Source organism: Phycodurus eques, chromosome 3 (genome assembly GCF_024500275.1).
Source record: "Phycodurus eques isolate BA_2022a chromosome 3, UOR_Pequ_1.1, whole genome shotgun sequence".
NCBI lineage: Eukaryota > Metazoa > Chordata > Actinopteri > Syngnathiformes > Syngnathidae > Phycodurus > Phycodurus eques.
Window position 1 is genome coordinate 133,707 of NC_084527.1, and position 22,104 is coordinate 155,810.

General features: G+C 46.2%; 2 protein-coding genes and 1 long non-coding RNA gene across 7 annotated transcripts in view; 1 reads left to right on the top strand and 2 right to left on the bottom strand.

Moving 5' to 3' along the window:
- phf19 (PHD finger protein 19) overlaps positions 1–5,695 on the bottom strand; it is a 19,959-nt gene extending 14,264 nt beyond the window's left edge. For 2 of the 4 annotated variants that reach the window (XM_061671172.1, XM_061671168.1), the window contains exons 1-2: positions 5,619–5,691; positions 349–569 (exon numbers count right to left, since the gene is read on the bottom strand). In XM_061671172.1, the coding sequence (XP_061527156.1) occupies positions 349–569; positions 5,619–5,673 (276 nt within the window). In that variant the 5' untranslated portion in view covers positions 5,674–5,691. Of the gene's footprint in view, positions 1–348; positions 616–3,040; positions 3,118–5,618 lie in introns of all 4 variants that reach the window. The other 2 variants (XM_061671171.1, XM_061671169.1) reach the window with 2 other exon arrangements.
- LOC133399595 (uncharacterized) lies at positions 4,801–11,001 on the top strand. The gene is made up of 3 exons (XR_009768232.1): positions 4,801–4,884; positions 6,973–7,762; positions 7,861–11,001. It is a non-coding gene; the product is annotated as an uncharacterized LOC133399595 (long non-coding RNA).
- fibcd1a (fibrinogen C domain containing 1a) lies at positions 9,715–19,896 on the bottom strand. Of its 2 annotated transcripts, XM_061671174.1 has the most exons (10): positions 19,583–19,896; positions 19,370–19,424; positions 19,041–19,119; positions 14,828–14,940; positions 12,922–13,288; positions 11,851–11,968; positions 11,584–11,720; positions 11,210–11,306; positions 10,381–10,560; positions 9,715–10,269 (listed from the first exon to the last, which is right to left on the bottom strand). In XM_061671174.1, the coding sequence occupies exons 3-10, from the start codon at positions 19,116–19,118 to the stop codon at positions 10,010–10,012; spliced, it is 1,350 nt and encodes a 449-aa protein (XP_061527158.1). In that variant the 5' UTR covers position 19,119; positions 19,370–19,424; positions 19,583–19,896; the 3' UTR covers positions 9,715–10,009. The 2 variants fall into 2 exon arrangements, with proteins under 2 accessions (XP_061527158.1, XP_061527157.1); XM_061671173.1 differs by lacking the exon at positions 19,583–19,896 and having other exon boundaries at positions 19,370–19,560.
- Between the last annotated feature and the right edge of the window lie 2,208 nt (positions 19,897–22,104).

Here is a 22,104-nt window from a genome sequence, read left to right on the forward strand (position 1 = left end):
GGTACTAAGCATTCGTTTTCGGAACCAACTAAGTAAAATAGGATCATTTTGAGCACCAGGTGGTTACTAATCACAGCATAAATGGACGACGTGTGTGTGTGTGTGTCTGTGTGCACGCACGCATACGGCAAGCCCATTTAAGACCTCACAGCGGGACTGGCTATATGTTGGTGTCGCAGATATTTGGAATTAGTTTCGACTTGTCACAGTTGTGCTCCAGAGATTCAGTATCAATAAAATTCAGACTCTTCAAAATGCAATTTCGACAAGTCCGAAATACGTTGATATCTAGAATGTTCAGTCTGAATCGTCAAAGTTGTCCGCTCGTCGTATGTGCACGTGCATTACCCTCAGTATCTTGCCAAGGTAGTAGAGTCCATCTGACCAATGGCAGAGCACAAACTGTCCCACACTGAGATTGCTGGACTCTGCCCTGTCGTCCTCCTCCGCCGATTTGCCGCCGCCGCCGCCGCTCGGCTCCCAAAGCACAGCCGCAGCACTCGACGCAGGCGCCAGAGACTCCACACCGCGAGAAGCTTCAAAGACGTCCTCAAACATTCTCACCTCAACTGACACACACACACACACACACACACACAAACACACACTTTTCATCTGCAAGCAACCACAAACAAAAACAGAACTGCACCCCATAGTTCAGACCAACAGGCAATGATGAGAAAAGTAACTTCTCACTCAAGCTCAAGAGGAAACAATAGCCCAAAACTCAGGTGAAACGTTTACACAAACATTAATCGCTTCACCTTCTCCAAATCATAAGACAAAGAAGAAAGCTTGAAAGAGAATTCATTAGGACCAGATTACCGCACACCAAAAAAGAAGTCAACAGACTACAAACTCAAATGGACTCAAAAGCAGACGACTCGACTCCAATCTAAAAGTCCCAAAATCTACCCAATCCATCATTTCAAGGTTTTTCAATAACCGCCAAATAAGAATTCCCTCCATCTCAACACCTATCACTCCCAAAGCAAGAGTTCTTCAGGGCCCAGTTTTGAGCCCACTCCTCTTTCTCTTATACACTTCTCAGTCCTGACATCTACAGCTTCTTCTTCTTTTCCTTTCAGCTTATCCCATTAGGGGTCGCCACAGCGTGTCGTCCTTTTCCATGTAAGCCTACCTCCTACATCCTCCTCTCTAACACCAGCTGCTCTCAAGTCTTCCGTCACTACATCTATTAGCCTTCTCCTTGGTCTTCCTATTGCTCTCTCAATTGTCAGCTCTATCCTCATCATCATTCTACCAATATACTCAAATCTCTCTTCTCTGGATGTGTCCAAACCATCGAAGTCTGCTCTCTCTAACTGTCTCCAAAACATCTAACCTTGCCTGTCCCTCTGATGAGCTCATTTCTAAACCTATCCAACCTGCTCACTCCTAGAGAGATCCTCAACATCTTCATTTACTCTGCTTCCTGTTGTCTCTTCAGTGCCACTGTCTCGAGTCCGTACAACATGGCTGGCCTCACCACTGTTTTATAAACTTTGACCTTCATCGTAGCAGAGACTCTTCAGCCACATAACACACCTGACACCTTCCTCCACCCATTCCTCTATAGTTACCACAGCTCTGCACATCACCCTTGTGCTGATTCTGATATGTCATATTAACCAAAAACACTCACCTGGAGCCCAATATCAACATACACTTTCAACCAGAAAATCCACATCAGTCATGAGCAAAATTCCTCAGAGCAACATTTCAATACGAACATGAAAACGGAAAAAAACATTGACAAAAAGCAAACAATAGACTTCACCATCTCAAAGCCCGCTGTGGAAAGCATGACGCATTACCCTTTACACTTAGGAAAGTATCGATCGTACATCCAACCACTATTCGAATACTCAGTTAGCACCTGGATCACCATCTCTGACAACCAACTACAACGTTTACAAACCATTCAAAACAAAGCATTAAAACTGGCACACCGACTCCCATTTGACATTAGCAACCATTACAGTCACACCGTAATGCCGAGATCAGACTACCAGGATTTTAGCCCCGATAATGGCCGGATTGCAGCAGATTTCCCAGATCGAGCCTGACATATTTTGTCGGGAATGACAAAACATCTTGTGGTGTGACATAATCCACGACATAGAATTTGGCCCTACGATAGCCCTACGACGCCAAAATGAAAAGTCTAGCATGTTTGATTGTTTTGGATGTCTTCCGTGTAGTGTGACATATCAACAACAACTCTCTGACAGTGCACCTTGACGTAGACCAATAGGATTGCGATTGCGACCGGCACTTCGCCTCCCGGGCTCGCCGTTGTTAACCTACTTGGGCGATGTCGTCAATATTTATTTACGCGCACAAACCAATGTTTACCGAAGCTTTAGAGCATGATTGGACAAATCCCGGCATGCTTACATACAAACGTTAGTGCGAGCACTAGCTTGCTAGGCTACATAACATTTTGTTGCCTGCTTGCGAGCCGTATCGTATTAAAAGTACGTGAACATACCTCAAACTCTTCTTGAATGGACAGCCCACTCCAGAGCACCGGTTACGACACCACGTTTTTCCTCTTTTTTTCCCTCCTAGCACAATACAACACATTGGCACGATCCATTGTTGTTATCGTTGCCATGGTAACGGGTGTATCCGGTTGCGTTGACCAGTGACATGTTTTCTGGTCCCGTCTACCCGACAGTGTTTGATTTGACAAAATAAAGCCCAGTACTATCGTAATAAATGTCGTGTAGTGTTGCCAGTAGCTTACAGAGGTATAGCAACATTTTATGGCATAATGCCATCGTGAAAGACCACATTTTAGACCACATTTGCCTTGTAGTCTGATCCAGGCATTAACAGGCATTCAAACGACAGACAAATGACATCAAGCAAGAGCACTGAGCTAACTGAGGACAACAGTAACCAACCCCGCCTTCCAGAAAACAAGAAATTACGCCACCCAATAGTTGATGCCCCCCGTCACTCATTCTGCAGCTGGCAGAAGCCCCCCAGCCACTCAAGCCCTCGTAACAAAGTAACCAAACCAAATGGCTACCTCCCGCTCTGTAAGATCTTCGTCCTCCATCCACCTCACCGTCCCTTCTGCCCGTCTGTCCACCTGGGGGACGGAGCCTTCAGCCACAAAACAACAGAACGTTTTTTTCTCTATGTGCCCAAATACATTCACAAAATGACAGCCTAATTACTACACAAACCTTAAAAATGTGTGGTTGGTTATGCGTATAGTAACCATGAGGCAGTGTAATGAAGTCATTTTAGGATTAAATACTGCCACAAATACAACAAAAGCTCAGCAAAATATTCAAACTAAAACAATCAATGAATGACAAAAACAGATGAACTACAATATTTAATTTGAAGTTCTGCTCCTTTCACAGTTCAGCTGGTACACGCCCATTTTCAAACGTCGAGGAGCTACAGGACTTCCGCAGAGGATACATCTAACGTCCCTTGATTTAAGCTATCTTTTGTTGGGTCCTCGATGCTCGATCTTCGCTCCTCGGTGGGCGTTTAAGACTCTTGAGACGCTCCTTAACATGGCGGCATGACAACAACTTCCGGGTCACATTCGAAGATTGGTGTCGCGAGGAGCTATGAACGTTGCTTTTAGGGGAATTGAGATGCACCCATTGAGTCCTCAAACTCCTTCCGCCTCCGTTTACCAACAACTAAAAGTACTATGGATAGAAAAAGGCACAAGCCAAGCGCTATATTTGCAGGCTCATGGTCTTTACGTCACATCACGTCATGAGACGATCAACTATGTCGATCATCACATGAATATAGAAAGGCGTTATTCGGATTCCCACAGTTTCCAGGCAGGATGCCCCGCATTGAACAACTTCAGTGACGAGAAGACATCTACATACTTTAAACGAGTAAAAATTCATCTTAACAGAAGAGTTCAGATTCATCTCACAACTCTGAGGAAGGTTTTGACGTCTCTGCGCCCGTGCAGTGCGTTGCCGTCGTGCCTCGAACGTCACACACACATAATAACGTTAGTTACTTGCTTGCTTAATTCTTTATTTAATTACTCAACTCTTAGTCAACTGAGCGGACCAAGTCACCTCTCGGTCGCTCAGGCTAGCGGATGTGTGTGTGTGTGTGTGTGTGTGTGTGTGTTTATGGCGACACACCAAGGTTATTACAGTAAACGAAAACAAGCAAAATAACTACAATTAAAATTGGAAAAAAAAAACTAATGAAATAAAATAAAAACGAAAATGTTTTTTTAAAACGATAACTAACTGAAAATACATTTTACGTTTACAAAACTAACTAAAGTTAACTAATTATAGCAAAAATGTCCTTAGTTTTCGTCTACACAATGGTCATTGCACCGGACTATTGCAATATTAGTCTTTCGAACTGCTCTAAGTGCTAGAGGACTCTGCATCTTTTTGTACAATTGTAAAAAAAAAAAAAAATGAATAAATAAAATGTGCCAGCATTACCAGACGCAGCAACGAGCAACCCTTTATTGCTCAGTGACTGTTTTTGTCAATGTTTTTATGTCTCCAAAGTGTTCGCTGTCAATTGACTGTCTGTTGTCGCACTCGAGCGGCTCCAACTACCGGAGACAAATTCCTAGTGTGTTTTTTGAACATACTTGGCAAATAAAGATGATTGTGTTTCTGATCTGATTCTGATTTGAAAGAAGAAAGAACGTTGAACAGTCGTTTGGGAATTGCAGTTCTTTGACTGTGTGTCGCCTCGAAACTAAGTCATCGAGCAGCAGCCAATAAAAAGGCGCTACGCGATGACGTCGCTTCTTGACACTCCCTCGGCGCTCGCCGCTGGCTGGTTGACAACTTGACAGATTTGATATGGCTCCCATTCGTGTGTCACTCAACTCAGCCCGAAACGCGACACCAGGTAATAAACAAGTGCTCTCCTTTTTTGGTCCATTTATAAACAAGTCGTACAAGCAGGCTTAAGTTTCAGCTAAATAAACCACAAGCATTTTTCGTCTGTGCCTGTTTTGACTATGACTGTCACACAAACCTGACAGTCCACTTCGGAAGGTTGCAGCAAGGGAAGGAAACCATGCAAATAAGTACTTCTTTTTTTTTACAATACTAAACAGAGGGCTATTAAAGTTAAAAATATAAAACATTTTTAAAAGGCCATACTACAGCAACAGCATGTGTCTTATAAATGGTTTACGTGCGTTGTGATGCATCGACTCGACTGAGAAGCAGTATTATGCCCTGCACTTATTACACTTCAAATTTTGTGGCCTGTTATACAGTACCTGCATTTGATCTGTGGATGGTTATTCATCTGTTAGTAAGTTAATACAAAATTTTAAATGGTATTTTTGTTGTTGTTGTTTTTTATCTCACACTCGACAAATATACCCTGTATGAAAAAAACTAAAACTAATACTGAAAGTAATAAAAACTCAACTAGCATATTTGGAAAAAATAAATAAAAGGAATAAAAACTAACAAACCTGCCCTTAAAACTAATAAAACATTAACTTAATGTGGGGGGGAATGTCAAAACCAAATAAAAACAAACTATAATGGAAAATCCCAAACTATTATAACCCTGCAACACACAAGCAAACGTCTCGCTTGAAAAGACAAAAAAGAGCCTCAAGTTACCGTGTTGGATGTTGACGTGTTGCCTTCTCGTCGTCTTGTCAAGCGTCCGCTTCATACTTCTACCATCGCCATTTTTTTCTTTTTTTTTTTTTTTTTTTGCTTTTCCCGCCAATCGCACCCTGGGTTTCCCCTCATTTGCATTACTGGCGTCACCAAACCTCATCAACAGGCGTCAGCGAGCGCGAGACTTCATTCCCATAGATATGAGTAGGTAGCTACAACACAGCCCATTTTGATATGCGTGCCTAGGGCGACGCTAAGCTACGGGGTCAAGTCGTCAACGCATTCCATATGTGCGTGGTCAGCAAGAAAACCAAAACGATGCCGATTGTGCTTCATGCAGTTGCGTACAACGCCGTTCAATTACAAGAAGAGAACTAGGAGTAATCTTTCCCAGGTAGAAATTTTGTTTGGGATGTTTTTTAAATGTTCTGTATTGATAGCACACACTTTGGCCTTGACAAGAAAAGCAAACCTCTTGAAAATCGGTTGGAAAATTAACAAGTTACGACTTAATTTCAATGACCATGCATTGCCTTTGACGGGAACGTCGCCCCTCCCAACTTGGCCGCCACGTAGGCACGTCGTTGTCCATGCGGTGGCGCAAGGTCTCTTCATATCTATGTAATTTTTTTAGCGTGTCAAATTCCGTCCGAACTTCGAAGATCCGGATCTTTTTCTTTAATGTCTGCTACACTAACATTAACATAATTACCAAAATACTGTATTTTCTCAGTTAAGGATGTTTAATGCCAGAAGAGTTTATATTACAGCGCTGGGAGACAGACGCTGCACGGCGGCTGGAGAGTGTCTGTCGCCCCCTAGTTTACGTCCTGTTTTTATCCTGCCTTGGTTTTATACCCTCGCAGGGGTGTGACACAGCTTAACAATGTCTCAGCACTTTTCCGACGGTCTTAACTGTTTTATTAATTTATTTATTTATTGTTTTTGTCTAGTATGAGCAAGCTTAGTAGATAAGCTTGCTAGATAAAATAATAGTAGTTAAAAAAATAGTAGATAAAATAGATAAGGAAAATCAAGCCCATAGCAATGAAAGGTTTACAGCAAAAACAACTAAGACTCAGGCCTCAACCTATCGAAAATATGTGCCTTAAGGAGGCCTATTCTAACAAGCGTTTAAGAAAAATGTAAATCGACATTTTCCAGCCCAATAACAGATTACATATATCCATCCATCCATTTTCTGTACCGCTTATCCTCACCAGGGTCGCGGGCGTGCTGAAGCCTGTCCCAGCTATCTTCGGGCGAGACGTGGTACACCCTGAACTGGTCGCCAGCCAATCGCACGGCAAAATAATGCATAATGTGAGATTTTTTTTTTTAATCTCTCCAGATGATTGCCATGCTTTCTCTGGGGGCAACAATGGACGAGAGAAACACAAATAAAAACATCCATCCATCCATCTTCTTCCGCTGAGCTGAGGTCGAGTTGCAGGGATAGTAGCTTTAGCAGGGACGCCCCCCTCTCCCCAGCCACTTCATCCGGCTCTTACGGGGGGATCCCGAGGCACTCCGAGGCCAGCTGGGAGACATAGTCTCTCCAGTGTGTCCTGCGTCGTCCCCGGGGTCTCCTCCCAGTGGGACATGTCCGGAACACCTCACCAGGGAGGTGTCCGGGAGGCATGGAGGAGGATGCCGGTCCAACCTGGCAGGCCCAAACGTATCGTGAGGGTCTGCTGGGAACGTCTGGCAGAATCCCCTGTCAGAAGGAGTTTCAACTCCCACCTCCCGGGGGGAGGCGGGGGACATTGAATCCGAGTCACGGTTGACACGCCTCTGCAACATCACATGGACATCGGGGACAGTGCCTGTGGATTGTCAGACTGGGGTGGTGGTCCCCCTTTTTAAAAAGGGAAGGTGATACCGCTTGCCACGTTGACCCATTTCCACGGTCCTTCGTGACTGTTACCATGATAACTCTTTGTGTTTCTCCCCCCACCAGTTGCAGTTTCCTGACCGCGGCCGCGAATTGGTTGTGCGGTTGCTAGGTTAACGGACCACGCCACCACCGCCCTGCTGCACTACCAACTGCCGCAGATGCCCGAGCGCACGTGGTCGTGCGCTCCTTCATGGGCGGAAAATACCAAACTGCAGCAAGCGCCAGCTCACGCTTGCTCACGTGCGTGAGTGTTCATCTGAGTGTGTTTGTGTGTGGTTTTGGGTTTGCGTTCGGGTGTGTCTTTATGTGCGCGCGTGTCTGGTTGTGTGTGCGCGTGGGCAGACTTGGCTGAGGAGCTACATCGAACTGTTCCAGTCTCCGTGCCAGCGATGCGGCCAATTCCTCCAGGACGGACTTCCTCCAAAATGGAGGGACTTTAGGACCTTGGAGGCCATCCACGACACCTGCCGCATGTGACCCGTGACCCGAAGCCCGTGCACACTCTCGGTCGTGCTGTTATTGCAACATTTTGTTAGAGTGCCGTCGGCGTTGACGCATCGCCATCTTCGGGTGGTCTGCAATCTTCATCCTCCTCATCCTTACGATGGCAAAGGTTAAACGTTCCCTGATGGATTTGAACCAGGGCTAATGAGGAAACTGTCGTCGTCTTCATCCACATGGTGACCTTCCTGACTTAAGTATTCTTTATACTCGCGCGGACGGGGACCACGCTGACGTCGCTGCGGCTATACTCGAGTGGAACCCACTTGCGCAATTTTGAAAATGTACTGCAGTTCACCTCCAAGATGACAAGATGATACATTTAATTATGCTGCTTAATCGATCAAGAAGGCGGTGGCGTAGATGGTATGTAGTACCACAGCATGTGACTAAAACGGACCAATCACGAGAGATGATCTCTGCAGTGTTCTTCGCGCAGCAACAATTTTTGCCATGTGCGCGTCAAGCGACGCAGAGGGGCCGCGCAGGCCAATTCGTCGGTCACGTGATGCAATGCGGGCGTTGTCGGCCACGCCAGCACGGGAGTATAAAGAGGCTTTTATTGATGAAGATCAATTAGCGAGCATCGTGCTGCTTTGGGCGTCGTGCCTGAACGCGACTTGCCTGTCGCGAACTTCCAGACTGGAGGCTGTGTTCCAACTACAGGGGGATCACACTCCTCGGGATCCCTGGTATGGTCTATTCAGGGGTGCTTGAGAGGAGGGACAGTCGGGAAGTCGAATCTCAGATTCAGGAGGAGCAGTGTGGTTTTCGTCCTGACCGTGGAACAGTGGACCAGCTCTTCACCCTCGACAGGGTCCTCGAGGGTGCATGGGAGTTTGAACCCCCCTGATACCCCCCTGATACGGGGGTTCGGTCCCTGTACGACCGATGTCAGAGTTTGGTCCGCATTGCCGGCAATAAGTCAGACACGTTTCCGGTGAGGGTTGGAGTCCGCCAAGGCTGCCCTTCGGTTGTCACCGATTCTGTTCATAACATTTATGGGCAGAATTTCTAGGTGCAGCCGAGGCGTTGTTGGGGTCCGGTTTGGTGGCCTCAGTATTGCATCTCTGCTTTTTGCAGTTGGAGTGAGGCAAATTGATTTTGGAGGGATGTGAGAGCTTGTGAGAAGTCACATACCTTTTGAATCAGAAGGGTGAGGGCTTGGTCGTGTTGCTCCTAAAGCATGCTCTGTCCGGTAACTGTTTGGCGAAGGGGATCCGTCTCCGCTGGGTCCATGACAGGCCAGACTATGCTATGAGGATTCAGGTTGTAAGTTGGACCCAGATGCAGAGAGGACAGGGAGGTGAGTTTGTGAATAAAGGTTTATTGCAGCTTGGAAGCGAACAAAGGAACTCCGAGAACTAAATACGGGATTGGCAGGGTTCCAACGAGGACCGGTCTGGCAGGGTAGGAGTCCGCGTTGTCGGTGGGCCGCAAGAGGTGAGCACTGGTTCGCAGTGAGCAAGGGCAGATGGCAGACTAGGGACAAAGAACAAGAATTAGGTAGAGGTAACTCACTAGGTCTTCAGGAAGCAAAAAGATAGGCAAGGTGGCTAGGCTACGAACTCGCCGTAGAGCGTTGATCGTCTGGCGACGAGTTGGAGTCCCAGTGAGGGAAAAATATTTTTATCAAAGTTAAAAAGGGACACATTGTCTTGGAGAAACTTACTTGAACACAAATGTAGAAAACAGTTTTAATCAAAAAGTATTTAATGATAAATCCATAAGTCCTACAGTTAACATATTAATGTAATTTTATGTCGTTGTCTATAGAGCAATCCCTAAACATTTTTACATGCAGTAAATAACGTGCTTGCGGCTAACTGAACAAAAGATGAGTTCACTGAATGACTTAACGTGGTGGAAATGAAGGGCAGCAATTGGACTGCTGTCATATTTTAAAGCTGAAAAAATGCATTTGATGATGTTAATATTGCAACATTTGATTTATCTGAGCCATTGTATGTTTCCTGCAAGGGATGGACGGTCAGTTGGGTTTGGGCCTGGGCCGGATCTTCATTTCGGTGAATCTCAGAGAATACTGCCAGCCAGTCCAACTGGACCACTCCACGCCGTCGGCGTAAGATGCGTGGCCTCCGCCTAGGTACTGCCCGTTCAGGTTGGACGTATGACAGTTGCGGTACCACCAGGCGCCCTGGTAGTACGTAGCGCAGTTGTTCTCCGACTGGTCCTGGTCGCGGTCTTTGGTGGTGAACTGCATCCCAGAATGCTTCAGGAGCGAATCACCTGGAGGACACACAAACTTTCATTCGTCTTTCCGTATGCCCGAGTACTCGGCCCCAATTGGGCTTTTCGTTGTTGGTCCCTAGTGAGAATTGTGTTGTTTGGAGTTGGTACCTGCGGTTCCTGAGTAGCGGTCCACCGTGAGCGGGTATCCGTCCTCTTCGGGGTTGACCGAGTCTCGGCCCACGGAGAATTCAGCGTAATGCGCGAAGGCTGTCGCATTTTCAAAGTCGGCCATGTCGATTCGCAACTCGTAACCGCCTGACCGTGTCAGAGCGGAAATCCTCTGCAGGCCTGAACAGACACGCACACACATACACGAACACACGCGAACACACTCATGTGGTCAACCTGCCAACAAAGTGTGTCAAGTAAATAAACACTTTTTTTTTTTTTCAAAAACCAAATCCCTCAAAAGGACACAAGACAGCTCCAGGTTAACATGTTTTACTTGGCGCACAGTGGCCCCTAACTTCAAGTTTTGGGGGCACACACTCTACATGGACTTGCAAATTGAATATTCACATTTTCACTGTATTACTGATAAATACTTCATTAATGCAGAAAGTACGTTTTAAATTCCCATTTTACTGTGCAAGGTTTGACGCATAATAACCAAGGTCTACAGCTGAAATAGTAAAAATGAAAAAAAAAAAAAAAAAAATGGACTATGGCCTGTCTTCTTCTTTTTCTGGAGTTAATGGAAAACCAGCTCATCTGTGCGTCATCGCAAACAACTGGCCGAACAAAAAAAAAAACATTTGAATAACAATAAACAATTGGAAAATTTACAGGTCGTGTATCTGTAAGTAGATGAAAAATTACTTGCGCTGTTTTTCAGATTCAGATTCAAATTTTCGGGACAAAATGCAAATATCTAAGGAGCAGTCTGGAGTCCTGTCACAAGAGAAGTCACTTGCGCGTGTGCGTGCGTGTTTCAGACCTAGCCAGTGCTCTCCTGTTGTTGTTCCAAAGCCGTCTCGATATGCGGCCCAACCGCGAAAGAAATTTACAGAGCCGTCCTGTCTTCTCTGGATCACCTGCATGCGCACACACGCGGGCACACACACACACACACACACACACACACTCACATGTAAGCCCGACAGCTTGAGGTCTGCTGTTTGCCCACTAAGCAAATTAACTTCATGAGGTCATGATCTCCAACGTGTGCAGAGGTGACCGGCCAATGAGCTCACGTGTCGAGCTTTGTGAACGCGTCGACGTTAACGAGCACATCACAACTAAAACGTTATTGTTTTGTTTTTGAGGCCTGTTGGTCGACTGCTTGCTGTGCGCGTGTGCTCGAGCACGTACGGTCCAGCCTCCCGCGTCCGTGCTCAAGTCGCAGAAGACCATGAAGCCGTCGGGCTCGTGGACCGGGAAGATGGAATAAACTCCATCTCGGGAATTTCCTGCCGCCATGACCTCACTGCAGTCTCTGGGCGTGAGAGCTAAAGGAAACAAGGCAAGAGCTGAAGGAAACGAGGGCGCGTGTGAAAGACGACAAATGTTTTGTTCTCTGGTCGTTTTCATTTTTTTTGCGAGCGCCCTTCCAAAATGGCGACCGATGGTACGGGCTACCTGTGTGTTTATCTCTGTGAAGTCTGCTCAGACTCTCTGTCTCCCTCTGCAGGCTGGACAGAGAATCAGTCAAAGCTGAACTGAGTTTGAGGACCCCCGCTTGCTCGTCCGACAATACCTGCACACAAAGATAAAATATTTTCATATGCGATATCTTTTAGCACACAGGTGCAACCTTTCGCTCGTTTCACTTGCTCCATCCATAAACATAAAAGAAAATAACATTTTTAAAAATGATAGTATGGAAATGTAAAAAAAAAAAAAAAGGAAAATGTATCGTAGTTGCTCATTTATTTTGGTAGTTCAGGTCCAAAACAGCATCCTCACATTGTACACTGTAGTATATGTGACTTTGGATGAGTGTGGATTTAAAAAGCCGGCGTCCGGCCTCGTGCGTGATGTGGGAGCCAGCCAATGAGAGCGTGGCGTCAGCTGCTATTGGCTCAGGATGGCGGCTGGCTATTAACTGCGTTAGCCAGTCTACACGTTGAGTGCCTCTGGGCTGTGCAGCTAATGTACGTGTTTATTTTGTTACATTTGTTTCACGAAAGTGATTGGACGTGGACCGGCGGCCGAGTCTACCCGTGACCACCTGTGGATCAATTACAATCCGTTCTAACTAGCGGTGGTATCCTACATTCAATGAGCTAACGATGTCGACCGTAGACGTGCGGTTATGTAAGCCGCTCGGTAGGCACACTTTGTTAGCTTCTTTTTTGAATTGGCAAGTGGTCCCAAACTCTGGACCTTCTCGATCTTTTCTGCACTCTTTCCTCACGGCCCACGCGTCTTGCTCCGTAAGTCTGCAGTAGCATTAGTCTGTGTGGAAAGAGGCTCACCGCAAACTTCTGCAATACAGAGAAAAATCCACGATATAGTATTCGATATATATGATTTTAAAATCCCCGATATGGAATTAGAGATGTATGATTTTAAGATCTGCGACATAATGTAGAACTTAAAAATCAGCGATACAGTGAGAGCAAGAAAGGTGAAGCGCGATGCGGCGAGGACCGACCGCGCTGTAAAAAAAATAACAAATCCACAAGGAGCAACCATGCGCTTTCTCACCTGAGCGATGCGGTTCTGCTGGTTCTGCAGGCTTTCCAGTCTCTGTTCCAGAATCCCTTGGCCGCTTTTCAGGGCCTGCGCTTGGCGTGCGAGGTCACCCGCATGTCCCACCGCGGCCTCAACCTCGTCGGCCAGCGTGCGTGCGCGTCTCGCCTCCTGCCGGTCTTCGGCGTGGCGCGTGCTCAGCGCTCGTACGAGCGAGTTGCGCAGCGCCTCCCAGCGCTCAAAGTTGCGGGCGGGGTCCGGGCAGTCGGTGTCCAGGAAGACGCTGGCGGGTTCGCCGTCGCCCGCCTGCGACACCGTCACCATGGCGCCCGACTCTTTGGGATCGATGGAGATGACGGGAGAAGACGAGGACGCTTGGTCTCTGTAAGCGGAAGCCCGGAAAGACACGCACGCAGGTACATAACATGCGCTTGTTCGTACATACAGTATACGCGCATGATGTGGTAGGCCTTTGATCGTTGGGAAACAAGTGGGTCATTTTCATATCATTTGATTTGATGAATAATGGTAGCGACGTGGCCCACTGAATTTTCCTTTTGAAAATGAATTCATTTGACTGATATGCGTATTTGAATGATCGGCGGTTATTATCCAACATCCATTTGCTTTCACCGCTTCTCCTCACAAGGGTCGCGGGAGCGCCGGAGCCCATCCCAGCCATCATCGGGCAGGAGGCGGGGTACACCCTGAACTGGTCGCCAGCCAATCGCAGGGCACATAGAAACAAGCAACCATTCGCGCTCACAGTCACACCTACGGGCAATTTAGAGTCTTCATTTAACCTAACCTGCATGTTTTTGGGATGTGGGAGGAAAGCGGAGTGCCCGGAGAAAGGCCACGCAGGCACGGGGAGAACATGCAAACTCCACACAGGCGGGGCCGGGGATCGAACCCCGGTCCTCAGAACTGTGAAGCAGACACTCTAACCAGTCTTCCACCGTGCCGCCCTATTATCCAACAAAAGGTTAGAATTGGTTCCAAAAATATATATTACAAACTTTCAAAGTCAAAATGTATTTTCCTTTAGGTGTCTGAAACAAAGTTTCATGTTTTGCGAAGATGCTAGTAATTTTTTTTGGATCTATTGGATTTTTCTCCTTTTGCTTAATTTGCCTTTTGTGTGAAAACTAACACCAAGGCATCTTAGTGTCACAAGAGTTTCTTTTTTGCTAATTTTGCAAATGTCACTAAAACTGTCGTTCCCGTTTTGCTACTGGAGAGAGCCTCGTTATTGTTGCAATACACCAGAGGTATGTGAGCTGCAGTTTCAGGATGTGGCAGCCATTTTGCATTCACACAAGAGCAGACATTTAAAAAACGCTTTTATTTCGGAGCTATGAATGAATATGTATGATTTTGTGAAAGTGTTGCAACTATTTCATGTCTTTACTGTTAAAATGACAGTATGAAGACAAGGGTAATGTAGTTGGGATCATGTATGCACTTGGATCCACAGAGTTTGAAGCCAAATACACGGAATTCAGCAACTCACAGGACATTTTGTGAAGCTGCTTATGGCTTTACTGTGATAAAAAGAACAGTATTTCAATGGGCCACCACTGAATTGGGAAATTGGGTGTGATAAAAAACAAGTTGAGAAAAATGTCGGTGCTTTAGTTTTGAAGGGTTGTAGTAACCGTTCTGAACAACAAGTGGCGATGAGGACATTTCCCACAGAAGAAAGCTACGCTTAGTTTTCATATGCTAAAGAGTACGGCTGAATTGCGTGACTTGCTCGGCGATGTGAAGTGGACACATTGTTGACTTGGAGCCGACTCGATGAAGGTGACATCTTGCGTGTAGTGTTGGTGTCGCGTGTTGCATGTGCGTGTAAGGTGGGCCTGCAGCGCGTGGGTTTTAACGCGTGCGGGTAGTAAGTGCGTGTAGCGTTTGCGTGTACCTGTTGATGAAGGGCAGAGGGTAGCGTTTCACGTAGACCAGGGTGAGCGTCGCTGTGACGACCGCTACCACGGCGACCAGCGGCACCGCCCACAAAAGGAAGCCGCAGCATTTCTGAGCACACGGACGAGCGAGCGGGAAAACGTTTGAACTGCGCGACCGTCTCGTCTCTCCCGCTGACAGCTAACAATCGACTGGTCGCCAGCCGATCACAAGTCAATTCAGAGATTGGTCTCTAAATGCTTTTGACACTTTTGAAGAAAATTGCTGACAACGGCAAACGTACACTATATTGCCCAAAACGTATTGGCTCACCCGCCTCGACTCACATATCATTTGAAGCGATATCCCATTCTAAATGCATACGGATTGCACAGAGTTCTGCCCTCAACCCGATAGAACCCCTTTGGGATGAATTAGAGCAAAGACTGAGAGCCAGGCCTTCTCGTCCAACATCAGTGTGTCACCTCACAAATACGCTTCTGGAAAAGTGGTCAACAATTCCCATGAACACACTCCTAAACCTTGTGGAAAGCCCTCCCAGACGAGACAGAGCGAGCGGTAAAAGGTGGACCGACATCCCAGTCAACATGAATGATTAAGGGGACGTCACTTAAGTTCATATGTGCGTCAAGGCAGCTGAGACAATACTTTTGGCAATATAGTGTACGTCTCAATTGTGAACTTCTTTAGCGCTTTTCAAGGCACTCAAAGACGCTTTGCAATCGTACGCATTATTCACTCACTTCACAGTCACACTTGGTGCTCGGAAGCTACTTGTGTAGCCACAACTGTCCTGCAGGGGGCAGTCTGACGGAAGCATAATAAGTAAGTGTAATAACAATAATAATAATAATAATCCACCCATCCATCCATTTTTTGTACCGCTTATCCTCACTAGGGTCACAGGGGTGCCGGAGCCTATCCCAACTATCTTCGGGCGAGAGGCGGGTTGCACCCTGAACTGGTCGCCAGCCAATCGCAGTACTAATAATCTTCTTCTTTTCCTTTGGGCTTGTCCCTTTAGGGGTCGCCACAGCGCGCCATCCTTTTCCATGTAAGCCTATCTCCTGCATCCTCCTCTCCAACACCAACTGCTCTCATGTCTTCCCTCACGACATCCATCAACCTTCTCTTTGGTCTTCCTCTCGCTCTCTTGCTAGGCAACTCCATCCTCATCATCCTTCTACCAATATACTCACTATTTCTCCTCTGCACGTGTCCAAACCATCAAAGTCTGCTCTCTCTAACTTTGTCTCCAAAACATCGAACCTCGGCCGTCCCTCCGATGAGCTCATTTCCAATTTGATCCGACCCGGTCATTCCAAGAGCGAACCTCAACATCTTCGTTTCCGCCACCTCCATCTCTGCTTCCTGTCGTCTCTTCAGTGCCGCCGTCTCTAATCCGTCCATCATGGCCGCCAGCCTCACCGCTGTTTTATCAGCTTTGCCCTTCATCCTAGCAGAGACTCTTCTGTCACATAACACACCTGACGCCTTCCTCCACCCGTTTCTTCACTTCCTGACCACACTCACCATTGCTCTGGACGGTTGACCCCAAGTATTTCAAGTCCTCCACCCTTGCTATCTCTTCTCCCTGAAGCCTCACTCTTCCCCCACCGCCCCTCTTATTCATGCACATATATTCTGTCACAATGTCATCTGCAAACATCATGGTCCACGGGGATTCCAGTCTAACCTCCTCTGTCAGCCTATCCATCACCACTGCAAAGAGGAAGGGGCTCAGGGCTGATCCCTGATGCAGTCCCACCTCCACCTTAAATTCCCCTGTCACACCAACAGCACACCGCACCGCTGTTTTGCTGCCCTCGAACATGTCCTGTATTATTTTAACATACTTCTCTGCCACTCCAGACCTCCGCATGCAGTACCACAGTTCCTCTCTGAGGACACTGTCATAGGCTTTCTCTAGATCTACAAAGACACAATGTACCTCCTTCTGACCTTCTCTGTACTTTTCCATCAACATCCTCAAGGCAAATAATGCATCTGTGGTACTCTTTCTAGGCATGAAACCATACTGTTGTTCGCAAATACTCACTTCTGTCCTGAGTCTAGCCTCCACGACTCTTTGCCATAACTTCATTGTGTGGCTCATCCACTTTATTCCTCTAAAGTTCCCACAGCTCTGCACATCACCCTTGTTCTTAAAAATGGGCACCAGCACACTTTTCGTCCATTCCTCAGGCATCTTCTCACGCGCTAGAATTCTATTGAACAAGCTGGTCAAAAACTCCACAGCCACCTCTCCTAGAAGCTTCCATACCTCCATCAGGACCAACTGCCTTTCCATTTTTCATCCTCTTTAATGCCTTTCTAACTTCCCCATTTGCCACCTCTACATTTGCCCTGTGTCGCATCTCAATGTATTCCTTTCGCCTCTCCTCGGTCCTCTCAGTGTCCCAGTTCTTCTTAGCTAACCTTTTTCCTTGTATGATTTCCTGTACTGTGAGGTTCCACCACCAAGTCTTCCTTCTCTCCCTTTCCTGCCAGCAGATACACCAAGTACTCTCCTGCCTGCCTCTCTGATCACCTTGGCTGCAGCGGTCCAGTCTTCCGGAAGCGCCTCCCGTCCACGGAGAGCCTGTCTCACCTCTTCCCGAAAAGCTGCACAACACTCGTCCTGTCTCAGCTTCCACCACATGCTTCTCTGATCTGCCTTTGTCTTCCTAATCTTCCTCCCCACCACCAGAGTCATTTTACACACCAGTATCCTATGCTGTCTAGCCACACACTCCCCTACCACTACCTTACAGTTGGTAACCTCCTTCAGATGACATCGTCTGCACAAGATGTAATCCACTTGCGAGTTTATACCGCCGCTCTTGTAGGTCACCCTATGTTCGTGCCTCTTCTGGAAAAAAATGTTCACTCCAGCCATTTGCATCCTTGCAAATTCTACCACCATCTGTCCCTCCAAGTTCCTTTCCTGGATGCCGTACTTCCCCATCACTTCTTCATCACCCCTATTTCCTTCACCAACATGTCCATTCCAATCTGCACCAATCACGACTCTCTCTCTGTCTGGGATGCTCAGAACTACTTTGTCTAGCTCCTTCCAGAATTTCTCTTTCACCTCTAGGTCCCATCCTACCTGTGGGGCATAGCCGCTAATCACATTATACATAACACCCTCAATTTCAAGTTTCAGCCTCATCACTCGAACTGATACTCTTTTCACCTCCAAGACATTCTTAGCCAACTCTTCTTTTCAAATAACCCCGACTCCATTTCTCTTCCCATCTACACCACGGTCAAATCATTTCAACCCTGCCCCTCAACTTCTCGTCCTCACTGCCTTTCCACCCGGTCTCCTGGACACACAATATATCAACCTTTCTCTTCATCATCTTGTCAAGCAACTCCCGAGATTTTCCTGACAACATTCAAAGTCCCCACATTCAGTTCTAGGCTCTGTGCTTTCCTTTTCTCTTTCTGCCGAAGAACCCGCTTTCCGCCTCTTCTTCTTTGACTTCGACCCACAGTAGCTGAATTTCCAACGGCGCCCCGCAGGTTGAGGGCGCCGGCGGCGGACGTCGTTAACCCGGGCCACGACCGATCCGGTATGGAATTCTTTGGATGAACGCTCATATTTGTTTGGCAAAGTTTGAAGCGGTATGCCCTTCCTGACTATTCATCATTTTCACGCCTTATTTTATAAACTTGAACAAAATTGCAATCCTTCAAATTTGGCAGCATTGGTAACAACACTTCTCTGTGATGGCCCAAATTAAATTATTCAAAGAATTCAATCAAACTATTTTGCTTTACAGAAGATTTAGTCGAAGGAACACTTTGCTTTCGGGTTGGACGCGTGAACGTGATCTGTTCCAACCCATAACGCTCTCTTCTTCGACAGGTATTCAGGCTGTGATGTCACCATGGCGACAGCTTGCAAACACCTCGACTGGAACAATTTTCTTCTTCTTCTTCTGTTTTTTTCACTTCCCTGAGTCTGCTTCGGGGAATCCGGAGACTTGACAGCTTCACGTCATGAGCGCACGCATGATGATCTCGAGGGATTGTTTTGATATGCGGGGATATTTTCACCATTTCTTTCTTTCGTGAAACCATCTCCCAGCATTCACACCGACACGCACGCACACGCATGTTGTTTCTGCGAGTCAAAGTGAAGAAAGCCTCAAATAGTTTTGCTGCCAGCAACGGCCGCATGCACGCAGGCACGCACGCACCTTGCGCTTGTTTGTGCGTTTGGCGTCCAGCTCCGAGCTGCTGTTGTTCATCACGGTCCAGCTGTCATTCAGCATCATCCTGAAGCACACAAAGGAAGAAAAGGAAGAACCGAAAAGTACGTTGTAACAAGACAGGGGACAAGTCCAAATTTCAGCATATCAGTTTGAAAAAAAATACTTTTGACGGTTCACGTGATTGGAAAGAAAATGCTGAATTGTATTGAAACATTCCTGCAAAAAACATTCGTTAAGGTCCAATTTGACAAACTTGGTTTCTGCTTGTTTCCATCCCGTCAACCAATATGAATATCGTTGAGGAATTTACTTGCCTGTCAGTCCTTGCCAATGACCCAGACTAAGATGATCGATCTGACCCGTTGCCCGCTGAAAAAGTGTCACATCGTCATGGCAACAGACACACGCACAGAGAGAGAATCTGCCGCTCTCAAGTCAATCTGCTCAGATTAGCTCGCAATCTGTGCAGATTTGACTCGAGAGGCGCAGATTAACAAGAGCAACGTGTCACCGGCCTGTACACTTACATGTCCCGCCGGCACACGCACGCGCGCGCGCGCGCGCGCACCATTTCCCCTTCATCGCAGTCGTAATCACAAGAAGAATAAGAATAACAGTCATGATCTTCATCAATCACAATCACGAATAACAGCCATATGAATACCATAACAATCATAAGAATCAAGAATCCGAACCCTAACCATCGTACGTAACTGTCATCATCATGAATCATAAATATGAATCATGAATAACAGTCATAATCGTCACGAATATCAATCCGAGTAATCATGAGGTTAGGGTTAGGGTTAGGGTCATCAAAAGAGAATCCTATTAACCCAGTTCATGAATGGCCCTAACCCTAATAACAGATGCGCTTGTGTCAAAAAAGAGGATTTGCAGACGGAGGTGTGTGCTGTGTTGCCATGGAGACGCTTAATGGGGACCATGTGCCGGCGGGCCGGATGGCGTGTGCTGAAGTTTCACAATAAAAGCTGAGGTCGCGGGCGTCCCCGCGGAAGCTGAGCGAGTCGCGTCCGCCTCATCGTCTCCGTCCCACAGCGGCTTCCGAGCTTTGGAGACACTTTTATTTTGAAAGTGCGGACAGGAAGTCGTTAAATCGCCCTGCAGTTTCAAAAAAGAAAAGAGCGGCTCGTGTGACAACATTTCTTCAGCGAGAAGAGCACAACCCAAGAGGGGAAAACAACAACAAGACATACTGCACCAGAAAAAGAATTTGAAAAAAAAGGACAAGAAAAGAAGATGCAGGCAGCTTCTTTGCACAGGAGAAAAAGGTGAGCGTCAACGTCAACTCAACAACTTTTCATGTCACGAAAAACAACTGAGCAATCTTGAAAGAAAATGTTGCTTTCAAGACGGCTGCTGCTTCTGAACCATTCAGTTCACCTTTCCAGAAATTACTTCATTCATCAATCAATCAGACGTTATTTCCTACATTTAAAGTCTAGCACAAATCGCTTCACACAATTCAATCAAGGTAAGCAAACAAACTCAATGCCAACGACGCATCCCACAGAAATTCCCCTCCGCCATCCTTTCGTTCGCACGGATTAGCCAAGCAAACTGAAGCGCAATCTTAATTGCAACCACTCGCAGTCAGGAAACACACACAATTAATCAATCAATAAAAAAGTTACCAATAACAACAGTAGTAGTAGTATCTTGTTATAAAATTGTATTTTTAACATAAATCATTAAATTCTATTGTTTTTATTCATCTCATGAAATAATCACTTCATTGATTCATTGTAAACAATAACATAGATAATATTAGTTAAACCAACCATTTGACATGGACATGTCTGATTTCATGATTGGTTAATGTATTAGGATGAATCCATCCATCCATCCATTTTCTGTCGCGCTTCTCCTCACGCGGGTCGCGGGCGTGCCGGAGCCCATCCCAGCCGTCATCGGGCAGGAGGCGGGGTACGCCCTGAACTGGTCGCCAGCCAATCGCAGGGCACATACAAACAAACAACCATTCGCACTCACATTCACACCTACAGGCAATTTAGAGTTGTCAATTAACCTAGCATGCATCTTTTTGGGATGTGGGAGGAAACCGGAGTGCCCGGAGAAAAGCCACGCAGGCACGGGGAGAACATGTAAACTCCACACGGGCGGGGCCGGGGATCGAACCCCGGTCCTCAGAACTGTGAGGCGGACGCTCTAACCAGTCGGTCACCGTGCCCTAAAATGTAAATCAATTATTATTTTATTTTTATGAACGTAAGCTAGTATGATAAAGTTTTGTGTTGCTTATTTTCATATAATTTGATCAACAACGTTAAAGACGTACCCCAGTGAATTTCCCTTGGAAAATGAACTCATTTTACTGATTGGAGTATTTGAATCATTGGCAGTTGTTATCATTCAAATGGTAACAATTGTTTTTTTTTATAAAGTAATATTTTTCAAACTTCTAATGGCAAAATGTCTTTACTGTTACGTGTCCCAAATGATGTTGCAACTCCCACAATTTTTGAAGAAGCTGTTTATGTCTTTACTGTTAAGCCCTTTTGTCTTTGCCGTTATGCTTTTCAGACCATTTGCTCTGTCAATAAGGATTGCCTTTACAATCAATGCCTAAAATTTGACATCATCAATAACTTTGAAAATAGGACTCGGTTGTCATGGTTGTTTCAGCATGAGAGACATGTATCCCTTTAAAACCAAGGCAGCATAAAAAAACTTTGCTTAACCAGATGGCGTATTACAGTGTCTTTATTGTTATTGATCAAATGATATGAAGATGACCCCAATATCTTTGACCTCATCTACAAACGTGTCCATTTTAAAAATGAAATGTGACCCTTGAGCACAAGTTTGCCAAGCCTGCTTTCAAACTTTCAAATGTTTTCTTTTCACTTGATTTGAGCGTGTTTGTTCTGTGGAACAATTGGACATTTTGGAGGATGTTCATGAAACTTTGAAATGAGCTTTTTCGACTTGAAATAACATGTTAATCCTTTAATCCTGCTCGTTCACTCCAATTTGTGTCACACACTTGCTCCTTAGTGCGTTCCTC